Below are 12,724 nucleotides of genomic sequence, written 5' to 3'. Positions count from 1 at the left end.
TATCTTAATAACATATTAGGTTTGAAGCCATTTGCAGTGAATGCAGTATATCGCACACTGAATGCAGTTCTGATTAGTATATTCTTGGTTCGGACAGCTACTCCACACAGGAAGCATAAAGGAGAACCTCTCTAGTCTGACCATCATTTTGCTGTATTATGGTGTTTGAATATGTACTGTATAGTAAAATTTAAATCTTAAAAAAACAACTGACTGTACTTTTTCCCCAATAAGTTAGGACATGGTGGATATCACTGCATTCAATGTAAGTCATTGAATGTATTATATGTCCTCATAAACATTTGTATTAGAGTAAAGCACATTGACACACTTAATTACCAACAATGGAGGGTCTATTCTGTGAACTATGCCTTGTACAGTATTTTCACATCCCTTTGAGTACAGTAAATAAGTAACTTGAGTTAATATTTGATTACACTAAACTGTGCCTTAAAATTGGTACTGTTATGACAATTAAATACAAGATATGAAGTACAGTTATGTATATATTTTAAATAAAAGGATACTAAATACAGTAATGCAATATTAATGTTGCAAAATGTACCACATATTATAATTCATTAATTATTAATTCGGTTCTTTTGCTGAGAACTACATAGAACTGAATTAAACGAAAATAATAACACTACCACAGTCATGTCTATAGAGACCTCTTGTTGAATGGCTATGGCACTGCTATAGTGTATGTATAGTGGTGCTATCTTTTCTCATTGAATTTAGCCCATAGTAAGATTCACCAGTACTCAGTTACTCAGGTATCCTGGGACTGCGTAAGGTGGGCTGTTTTCTAGAGGAGTCAGAGCCGTCACTCTTGCATCACAATCAACTTCCTTGCCTTCCAGCCACCAGGTAGTCATTTCACCTTTACCCTTTTAAAATAAAAAAGGATTAAGGTTAAATAATTATGAAATCAGTCACAATGAAGTAATAGATAGCACATATTGGGTTTAGTTTAATATGTCTTTTTAAAATCTTCCATTTTCAGTATTTTTAGTTTTAAAATTAGATCACACACATATTTCATGCATATTGCATTCTGTACATATTTTACCACCTATATTCAGTATATAAAAATAATACCTATATAATTCACATATACAGTTCTTGACAAACTTGCAGTGGCCAGTGAGGGATAATATGGTTCGATAAGGGTTGAGGACAAACATACAATTTATATACACATACATAATATACACACATACATATAAATAGACCTGCATGCAGTATAATAGACAACAAATACTCAAAGTGTGGATTTACATAAGGACATAAGACAAATTGCGATAGGAGGTCATTAGGCTCATCCATTATCACAAAATGTACATACCGGTACTTTAAGAAACTAAGTAAACTTTTCAGTCCTTAACATTCACGGTTATACAAGTACATCAAGATATGACCTGGACTTGGCCTTGAATTAGCAAGATCTTATCACACCTCATAGGAAAATGAGAGTGGGCTGCTCATTGAAATGGCTGTTGCTGGAAGTTAGAGGTATCACCAGCACTATAAATCCACTTGGTAACCAAATCTGAAATACTGTTAAGGGAATTCATTGGTGTATAGTTTTAATAGATGGCACATATTTTGTGATAAGATAAGGAGAAGCAACAGTGTAGATTAATTACATATTCTATTATCTATCTGGTATCAATCCTACAGCAGTTAAAGGTATTCATAACCTAGGAATATTAAGCTCCACATGACAAAACCATCTAAAAAGGCTTTTAATGGAAGCCCAGTATGAGCTGGTAACAGAGAGAGAATTAGGTACCGTGTGTTGCCTTGTGAATTGTAAATGAGAGCAATTAAAGCCTGTGAATCAGTCTTGTAAGCAGCTGCCACCCCTTGTTGTTGTGGAGTGCTAGCCAGCTGCAAGCAGACGTGCACTGTGCACGGAGCGCTCCTCCTTGGGGCCCTGCGCCAGGCCTGTCCACTCGCAAAGCTGCTGACACCCGGGGCTCAGTTGGCCCAGTAGCAATGATTAGCAAAAGATTTCCTCCCCAAGGATTCTCATAAAGTAAAGTGGTCTATTGAGTATCTGTTTCACGCACACAATGAGAGGCTTCAGTTCCTTTTTAAAGCTATTGTACAATGTCTCTGAGCACAGGATTTCAACCAGATTAAAGTGTTACTTTGCATTATTGTAAAACTGTTTTTGAAGTGTTGCAGAGCCTGTTAATAACTGTTAAAAAAAATCTACCATTACACAATAATTCTAGTTAGTTCACCGCAGGGGATTTTTCTAAAGGTAAGTGATTGAAAACATCAAACTCAATGCATCTTGTTAGCAGCAATTCACCCCAGTACCGCATCACAACAGAAAAGCTTGCATAGCTCTCTCATTGTGCTAATGACAATTAACAATTTGGTCTAATTAGCTTTTGTCAAAAAAGAACCAAAACTTCCTATGAATTCCATAAGTAGTCTGACCATTATAGTTCAAATGTATTTGATGGATACTTGAAGGGCAATATTTCGTGCAGAGCAGGTGATGCATATAAATTTGATTGTCAAGTCAAGGCTTTTACCTTGGTGCTTCTATACTGGCAATTCATGCGTGAAAGCTACAGAAAAGTGAATTCTGGGTAGTTCCAAGCAACCCACAAGAAAACAGTTTGTGCCTTGTTAAATACTATAGCAACATATTATAATACAAAATCCACGAAACAGAACTTCATTACTTAGACTGTTTAAACAAACACAAACTTTATCTATACATAAATGCACTGTTAGATTAGATTGTTCATAACCTTGATACACCAATGACCCTTTTTTAATGATTTAACAGAAGCAGTATTTAAATCCAGTAGCTTCTGAATAAGCCACAGCATTGAATTTACTGTTAACATAGTGTAGTGTGAGCTAACTTAGTAATGTTAGTTTTTTATTTTGAAAACTAGAAGTATTATTAAATTCAACATTGACCTGTAATATTCCTTATATGTTGTGGCAGAAGAAATGCATGTCTGTAAACCTAAAAGGGATTGAGCTTTGTTTAGAAACCAGTTTAAATAAATCAGCTTGCTCTCACAGTCAATGAGCTATTGAGAAAAGCACTGAGCATAAATCTGAGCAGGCTTCAATTATCTTTGAAAGTGCACTGTCAGCATTTAATCATTCAATTCATCTTGTGGTTGGCTGCAGATATACTGTGTCTGAGTTCGTAATGCATACAGCATCTTAGTGCATACAAAGAGTAAATCTTACTTAAAAGATTCTGACACTAATGCTCAAGTATCTCATTTCACTTTCCAGCTCTACATATCCATAGCAGATTCTTATTACATTTTTAATGTGCAATGCCCAGATAATAAAACTAGCAAATATGCTTTATATTAAATTAATGCCGTCTATATTTACTGTAGGAAGTATGGACAGACTGCAAGTGCTAGGAATTGGGTATTGGGGGTCAAGGTCATAACAGAATGGGTTATAATATATTTGCAATTAAAAAAAAAGTGTTTATCTGAGAATGAAAGAATTGCTTATATTCCTTTTCTTTCTCAAACCATTTTTGTTTACTTTTTCAGAAAAAAAGGAAAAAGTCCTATTAGTATATCAGTATAACATTTCAAATGCTACCTAGTTGTTTACTTTTTCAGTAGATAAACACCTATGTATTGATAAACTTTAAAGAAAATCCCAAGAGAAATACATATACCATTATCAAGGCAGTAATACACACAACAGAACACAAAAGTATAAAAATAAATACTCTACCTTAACACTGAGGGATCCACGGCAGCCCAAGATATACCCACCCAATTGTTTCAGAAGTTCTCCGGCACTATAGCTGCACTGTATTTTCAATGCTATAAAGACAGAGAAATGAGCAACATGTTACCATATAAAGGATAAATATGCACAATTTTGTTTACCACGTATATTTGTTTTCTTGTGTATATTGTGTACTTACCATAGATAACAGCATACTTACCATACTTCATAAAAATGTTCTGGCCAAAGATGGATTCTCTTACTAAACTCAACACATCAACACTATGTACAGACAGATATTAATAGATAACCAATTAAATACTGGAACAACATCATCCCAAATAACCCAGAATGATAGTCTTCATATTAATTTTGGGACTTCACAATCCTGCTGCTATATCATTTTTTGGGATATCTGCACCTTTGAAGTTACACATAAAGCTATGACCAAAAGTTTTGCATCACCCTATAAAGTCAAATGAAACCTGCTGAATAATGTTACGTTAACATATAGAATTGCATACCATTTACAGTTTTCCATATACTTAAAAAACAGACAAAAATGTGACATTTCCAAATCTAACATCAAATACTTTGCTGCTATTATGGCTTCCAGTAGGCTTTTGCTATATCATTTTGTAGTTATTTTGATTACATGATGTTAAATAAAATACCTACATTATGTTCATGTTGGGTTTTTTCTCAATCCTAACATTCTAGGTGATGCAAAACTTGTTACCATAGCTGTACATGTATATAGCAAAAATTCATTTAAATATACAATTTTACAACCCCCAATTTTCTCCCCAATTTGGAATGTCCAATAATTTTTCCCCTCACCGTTGCAATTCCCCAGACAGCTCAGGAGAACTGAAGGTACCTTATTGAAAATGTCAGTAAGCTATCGATCTCTGGAGGACAAAGGCCAGCCCTGCAGGTGTTCACTTTTGAGCTCACTGGGAGCCCGGCAGGTAGGGTTCGCTGTAGCATGATGATGAGAAAATATCTCTCCCTTCGGAAACCCCCGCGAAGACCGGCGACTTCGCACAGCCAGGAAGCGAACCTGCACTGTATGACTCACCCTGCACACCACGGTGTGGCTGGGCTTTTACCAGGTGAGCCACTTGAGGACCGGTTTCATTCAAATATAATGGTTGATTTAAATTACCCTAAGTCAAAGGAAGCAGTTCTATGTACAATAAACTAAAGCTAGTAACCAGGCTTGCTTCTGTACCTTCACTTGTGGATTCCATTCTTGATGCTGTATTCACCGTATCTCCAAATAAACAGTACCGAGGCATCTTTGTCCCGACTACACCAGCTACCACAGGCCCTGTAGAGAAAATAGTAAGAACCCTTTCCCACATTGATTAGACATGCAAGCAGATATTATTACATGGACGAATGTATCGGTACCTGAATGAATGCCAGCCCTTATCTTCAGCTGCATGTCAGGCTTGTGTGGGATTTCAAAGGTGTGGCAAACTTCAACCAAATCCAGTGCCATGCTGGCAATTTCCCCTGCGTGGTTAATGCCATTTTCATTGGGAACCCCTGAAACAACCATGTCTGAAGAAAAAGGCAGTAAGAGGGTTACAAGTAAGCCCATATGTCATAAAAAGCAACCATACAGGGACACCAAAAAGCCGCCTTTGTCAGACAGCAAATGTGCGTCCAGGTTTATATTGTTTGAAGGCTAGCTACAGTTTACACTTATCCCAGTCAATACTCTCATTAGGAGGCCATTTGAGGATGGATTCTCATCTACATTTACTTTACAGTTTACAGTGACATATTATTTTAGGATGAAAACACTGTGCAGTATAAGATTTTGATAAATGTTCAGCTATACTTTGGGATTGTTTTAAAAAATATATCTGTTCTCAGATCTCTGTTTGGGTGAAATTGTTCCCAACCCTTCAAAGGCTTCTTTCAAACAATCAAATGCTACACCTATTGACTGACATGATTTCAGCAGGTAAGATGATTTGACCCTTAAGACTCTTCTAAGGTGAAGATGACCTATGAAGTTCAGATGTACCCGATTTCCTGAGAGTATAGCATGGAAACTGGGCACTTCCTTTAACCGACTGCAGTACCATATATGAAGATGTTTCTTTCAAAACGGCACACTTGAGACCTGTGTAGCCAATGGACAGGCAAAACAGGAAAGATTCATGGAATTACTTTGTTAGCTACAATCAAGATGAATATTTGAAAGAATTTGGCACACCCTACACTGTATTACAGGGTTTATTCTCAGAACACATGAAATGGCTCAGTGTGGTTTGCCATTTGAATTCTTCCCAGTCTTAACAAGTGAATTCAGTAAGCAATTTGGAGACCTGTCTCTGCCCCTGGAGACCAGGGTTTCAATCTGTCTTCAGGTCAAAAGAAAAATGTGTCTAGTGGTTGCAGCTCAGCCTGACAGCATGATATCTATATCTAAAACCACATGCAGTTCTGTACATTTATCCCAAATGGAAACCCCTGGTCAAACAAATCTTAAAATGAAATAGTCATTCATCAAGAACACATTCTCCTGTCTTCACTGCAGATGATGTTCCAGACAAGAACACATTGGTAAAGCAGCAAACTACCCCTATATATATATAATTAACTGTGGTGTCAAACTAGATATTAATATAGGAATACTTACATGCATCTCCAATTGTCTCAACTTTGTAGACGTCGTAACTGTCAATAATATCATCAAATGTAGTGTAGAGTTTGTTTAGGAAATCAACAACTTGATGTGGGGTGCTTGCCCCGGAGAGCTGAGTAAACCCCACAATATCACTGCAATAGCAAAACAGAACAACATGTTTATTTGGTGACCATTAGAATACAGCTGTATTACCCTGAGGAAAAGCTAGCAGAGCAATAAGGAAAACGTAATAGACTTTCATTGACAGCAGAGTAAACAGAATCTACTTTCAATATTAGTTCCTCCTAAAAGTGGATTTAGCCATATTGGTTCACATGTATATAGAACCTTTTTTTTTGGACCAATTCGCAAGTCAGTCTTTAGGTGTAAAAATCAATTTTAAATGAAAACTTTATGTAACTAATTTTCAGAATGAATTGTGTAATTATGAGATATTAGAAGTTTCTGAGCTTTGAAAAGAAGTATATTTATTTTAATTTGATTCATTTAAACACATTCTGCATGTGTCATGACAACTTTATGTAAACACTAAACATTTTTTGATGAATTGCACTTACATGTAAAAATGTTTTGCCCATTATGCAAATATGCTACCTTTATTACGTTATTGTTTACTGTATCTATTTAACCACAGTATTTACGCACATATTAAGTTTATTGCAGAAATGATAAATGGCATACAATAAAAGCAATGGCAATGCTGTAATGCTATAATGGTTATATTGTACCAGTGCCATGGTGCTACGACACCAGAGCCACTGTAGGAAATGTGTTCAAAATGAAATGTGATTCTGGTATGGAATTGTGGTTTCAGGTTCTTTTTAACTTCTTTGTAAGTGTAAACAACAGACAGTAACTATACAACTGCTAACCAACAACAGTCTATCACACAACAACAGACATGTCATGCACAACTAGTAACTAACTAGTAACAATGACTTCCACAGTACTGGACGACCTGCCTGAAATACACCGTTGCATTTGAGTAGCTCTGAGCTTCTGTTGTACGTCCTTGACGAAGGTCATCCGCTACTGGTTTTGGTAACATGCCTACAACAACATTTATTCACGCGCACATATTAAAAGAAAACATTGTATATCCTAAACAAGCATGGCTGTGTTGTGCAAATGATTCAGGCAGTGATTTAACATTAAGAGGTAGGTAGCTTTCAATGTAACTGTCTTCATTTTTTTTTTTTTTTTGTGGCTTTATCTCTACTTTTGTGTGATGTTTGAGTCATTCTGCGGTTCTAATTACTCAAATACCGTTCTTTTTTCATATTTGCTAAGTCTGTGTTAAGGCTGTTTTACCTGAATTCTGGAGCTGCTGTTCAATCCTATGCCTGCCATAGATATATGTAACATAGGCTAGATCAGCCAGCGTGTCTTAATAGAAGTAAGAGAATTGAAGAGCAGCAATGGGTTTCATAACAAACAGAATAAACCAATGCTTCTGCTTTCAGAATCTGAAACACTTCAATGCAGGACAAGCATTACTTGTTTCCTAATGGTGTCACTGAATGCCCTCCGGGTTTCATAGATCTACAGATTTGAAATGTGTAGTGGACCATTATGTAAAAGTGAACATAATTGTGGGATACTTAACCTGAAATCTGTCTGAGTACCCACAGGACAGTACAGCACAACATACTGTGCTGCCGGAGCACCCTCTAGTGGTTTGTGAATAGCAGCACTTCGCCTTCATTTCCACCTACAGTATTATGGTACTAACCCAGCTGTATTTATTGAATATTCTGGACAGGAAACACTATTTGCTTGACACTTTCCAAATGTTTGTCACATTTTAAACACGGCTAATATGCAACATAAATGTATGGGTCCAGTTGTTTAAAATGATATGCAGTCCTGTAATACAGCTTAGGCTATAGCTAATTAGTTATACAGTAGATTACCCATGTGAATATGATAATATGATTTGGTTATTTTGAGCTGACAAGCTGTATTAATAAGAAAATAACATCTGATGAGTAGCTGGTAATACCTATACACTGGGGTGATAAAGTGATTAAGAATGAGGATCCTGTCAGAGCTAATCTGTGGACCATTAGCTGCACTGATGATAGCAGTGTTCTGCGGCTATGTTTTGAATACCAGGGAGATGAAAGACAAGTTGTTTAATATCTTACTGTATAGCAAACGATCTGTCTTCTGTTTCTCCTGAAGAAGATCCTGGGTCCTTTCTGCTACAATCGCTTCCAAATGCTTGCTGTATTTTTCCATCTATGATTGATAGCGGGGTTAAGTGCCATATAATTAAACTGGGCATCAGAAAATGACTTTAATTCTCTAACCCCCTACTGTTGGAGAGAACAGTAGTATGAAAAAGCCAACAAGCGAAAAAGCTGAGAACTGAGAACAAGAGTGTGTTAAGAGGAAAGAGGAAGCCGTACTCTATTTATAAAGTATTTCCTATTTTAATGCAGTTATCAACAGCTTGCATATTGCAGGAGATTTATGATGTCCACCAAACTGCAGCATACAGAAAACAGTTGACATTACATGGACTATACTGTACATTACGACAAAGCTGCTTCTGTTTTTATTGGGCATGAGATTACTTCATTAGACACTCGTTCCCTGCACTGTCACAATAAATTCAGATTCTCACCAGATAGGAATGCTAATAAAATGGTAAATCAAAGCTTACAGGTGTATTATGTGTTACCAATTCCAGGCAGCAAAGTACTGTTATTAGGATTGCTTTTGCTATACTTTATAGGCTTTTAAATGTAAGCCTGACTTTTTACTGCAGGTAGAGGATAGGAGAGAGGTTGCAGAGAACTCCTACCAGGTTCATCATCATGTCCACTGGGCTCACTTTGTGAGGATTCATCCTATCCAGCATCTTCCTAACCTGCTCGAACGTAGGCCTCATAGTAGGGTTATGGTGCCAGCATTTTTTGATAAGCTTCAAAAAGAAGAAAAAAGAAAAATACTTTATTTTAGAAATGCAAACACATTAAAACCAAAATGTTCCAAGCCATTCGCACATTCTTATTACACAGGTGGTTATAGGTGTAAAAATTAACGTTTTGTATCATTGTTGATTACAGGGCACGAACAGAAATGGAATTACATTGTACACAGTAACTACCAATGATCCTGCCCTTACACTGTACTTACTGTAACTGGTAATTGCAACGGCCTTGTGTAGAGCATTTCTTTTTAACATACCAGTTATACAATGTTATTACACAGTTACTTATTCCCCCTTAATCTAAAGTTCTACCAACGTTTTGGACACTTTTTAGTATTACAATGAAGATATGCATGTAGTTTTGTATTTGATATTGCAGTTAATATGTAACCACATACACAGTTACAGTGTAATTACAATATTACTCACAAACCTGTAAACTGTTACCAAGCTTGACTATTACACTGGCGTGGCAGGTACAGCCAGACACTAGTTTTAAAACCTCCACTGAGCTCCTGATTGTACTTTATTTGAAAACTGGAGGGATTGAGGCTCAAAAATTAAGACCTGCAACTAAGATTCAAAAGCAGCATCTCTGTGCTACAAGTCCTTCCCTAATAGATTGTGAATCTGGCTCCTTCTGGTAATTTAAAGCCTACTTTTTTTTTTTTTTTTTTTTTTCATTGCCCACCTCAAAATAATCTGCCTGCTTTGGACAATCATTGTCCATTTTTTCATTCTTTATCTCAGGCAGAGGGGGGCGCCATAACACATCAGTCTTTTCAGGACCAGTGTCCACCTGCACCACACAACAAACAGCAGTGTTAATGAAATGCTTATTTAAAACAAGTGTTCACAGACAGCACCATTATGAAAGGGCCGGATTTAAAATACATTTGCATACTTACTGAAATAAGGTTGCAGCGAGTTGCAATCTCAATGAGTACGATTGAATAGCTGAAACAAAGAGAAGAACAACGATTCTTTGGTTATTAATAATGCCTCGTCTTTTCCTGGCATCACAATTTTATGAATACTGGCATTAGAAAGCTTTAATGAAAACGGGAAGTACATGTAAACTATTTCTTACTTTCAAGCTGTGTGACTCAACATCTATGTGTAAAAAGTGACAGGGTGATATTTTGGTGAGACAGACTTACAATTACAATATAACAAGTGACATGTAGGTACCAAGGTATTAAAATAAAACTTATAGATGTTTGCAGGGTTTTTTTTGTTACCTTCCAAGCTTCCAAGATTGAAAATAATAGTTTTTTAGTGTTTATTGTGAAATGGTTCTTTTTTACAAAAACGTAAATATTTTCCTTTGCTACTCTGCGCTCAATCCAAGCTCACAATAGCATCTGTCCTCCTGCAGGTATTTTAAACATGGCTATTCATGACAATTCCTCCATAAGATCTGGTGATATAGTTCATAGGGAAGTATCACTGTTCAGTGATTGGTACCTGTATATATCTGCAGCAGGAGTTACATTGGAGCATGTTCCCAATAACACCTCTGGTGCACAGTAGATGCGGGAGATTTTTTCATGAAATCCACTGGTGACTTTCTCAAAATCCGGCTTTCTGTACATGGCAAGGCCATAGTCTGTACGAATGGAAAATAAAACAGTGATTGTGTGGAAAATATTCTGGGTGCAGAAAGTATTCCATGTCAGAATACAGTAAGTACAGTATACTGGAGGCTTTGGGGTCATCTTAAATGTAACAATGTGACCCAGTTGAAATGTTAGGAGAAAATACTTTTATATGCTTCTTAGTAATTCAGTAAACAATTAATATTACAAAACAATATTCGGGCATTACTCTCCAAATTTTGGTACATGTAGAGTTAAGGTTAGGGCTAGGCGAAGTGTGAAAAAAAAAAAAAGAACTTAGAATATGCACAATACCTACGCTTGACAAAAATTCTCTACATGTAAAGATTTGGTACCTATACAACAAGCTGACTCTGTATCATGCTGTGATGTAAGTGCGGTCTTCAAAAAATAGGTATCACAAGTTACCTGCAATTTTGCAAACCCATCTGTCATCAATGACGCAGTTTTTGGAATGAAGTCTTCCATGAAAGATTCTGTGCTGGTGAAGGTAGGCCATTCCACGAGCGATATCTGTTGCAAATGACAACCTACATTCCAAACAGCATTACATTCATGAGCAGGTGCAGGGAAAGAAAAAGCATTAGGGAGTGCTAAATTGTTCACAAAGAACAGTTCCTTTAGGTACTTCTTATATACTCTTGTACATTTATATTTTGTTTGTTTGTTGCTAACATGCCCAAACTTGCCTCATTACCCACCTCAAAATGTTCACACAGTAATTAATGACCTGGTTCAACAAATATATTGTTCTATACCAACAGAGAATGTTTAGAATAATCTAAACGTGATTTTTTAGAATAAAATAATCAACTTCATAATTACCGAAAACCCCAGTTCAGCGGAACATCTTCATTTAAAAGAACATCTGTGAGGCTTCCTTTGGGGCAGTATTCTATCACTATGGCAACGTTGGGAACTTCAATGGAGCCACCAATGAATTTACAGAGATTAGGGTGATCCAGTTCCCTGTAGAAATATAACAGATGACATGCTCTGTAATTGTGGTATAGATTTTACAGCAATGACAAAGCATTTGTTTCAGAAAAAAATGCTGTTAATTATAACTCTATTTTTTATTTTTTGGTTTGGCTTGAGCTTTAATAACTAATATCAGAAGTATGTAAAGTATAAGTATAATAATGATTTTGCTTTCAGTCAGTAACCTAACCAGACAGTCATGAAAACTTTTATTAGTGCAAATATCATGCTGAGATAATACTCAAGGACAATTGCCATGGTTGAAAAAAAACGTTTTTTTTTTTTGCATTAAAAACAGCATAATCGATAACTGAAAACAGACACAAAAAGGATCTAGATGTTTTGAGTCTTATTTTGGAAGCTTTACCTTACTTGCTTCACTTCTTTCCTGATGGTTTTGACAAGGGTGAAATGTTTCTTTTGAATTAGTTTGACTGCTACTGTCCTTCCATCACTGAAATCAAACACACAGAGTGACAGTATACCATTTCAGTTTTATTCATTAAAATGGAGCTTCAAGTTTCATTTCCTTAGTTTACTGTCCTTTTTTTTTGGATATGTACAAACATTTGGTTTGGTTCTTAATGCAGTTCCTACAGCTATAGTGCTTTCACCTGTCATATATCATAGATATTGTCGGCAACAAAAGTATACACTTTATATGAGATCATTCAAGAAAACATGGTAAATACAAGCATTTAGTGAACATTAGACACTAATTAATATGACAAAGACCAAAATACACAATTTTCTGACTCTTGTCATCTAGCCTGTGTT

The 12,724-nt window shown here is 36.1% G+C and overlaps 1 protein-coding gene across 1 annotated transcript in view; it reads right to left on the bottom strand.

The window, feature by feature from the left end:
* Positions 1-734: 734 nt before the first annotated feature.
* LOC121330699 (atrial natriuretic peptide receptor 2-like) overlaps positions 735-12,724 on the bottom strand; it is a 30,632-nt gene continuing 18,642 nt past the window's right edge. The window contains exons 11-24 of the mRNA XM_041277427.1: positions 12,315-12,401; positions 11,792-11,935; positions 11,375-11,496; positions 10,815-10,956; positions 10,256-10,304; positions 10,039-10,125; positions 9,219-9,338; positions 8,557-8,650; positions 7,372-7,459; positions 6,401-6,540; positions 5,158-5,310; positions 4,976-5,074; positions 3,745-3,836; positions 735-890 (exon numbers count right to left, since the gene is read on the bottom strand). Of these exons, the coding sequence (XP_041133361.1) occupies positions 765-890; positions 3,745-3,836; positions 4,976-5,074; positions 5,158-5,310; positions 6,401-6,540; positions 7,372-7,459; positions 8,557-8,650; positions 9,219-9,338; positions 10,039-10,125; positions 10,256-10,304; positions 10,815-10,956; positions 11,375-11,496; positions 11,792-11,935; positions 12,315-12,401 (1,543 nt within the window). The 3' untranslated portion in view covers positions 735-764. The remainder of the gene's footprint in view (positions 891-3,744; positions 3,837-4,975; positions 5,075-5,157; positions 5,311-6,400; positions 6,541-7,371; positions 7,460-8,556; positions 8,651-9,218; positions 9,339-10,038; positions 10,126-10,255; positions 10,305-10,814; positions 10,957-11,374; positions 11,497-11,791; positions 11,936-12,314; positions 12,402-12,724) is intronic.

The sequence above is a fragment of the Polyodon spathula genome, chromosome 18 (assembly GCF_017654505.1).
Source record: "Polyodon spathula isolate WHYD16114869_AA chromosome 18, ASM1765450v1, whole genome shotgun sequence".
NCBI lineage: Eukaryota > Metazoa > Chordata > Actinopteri > Acipenseriformes > Polyodontidae > Polyodon > Polyodon spathula.
This window is presented reverse-complemented; position numbering and strand designations above follow the sequence as displayed.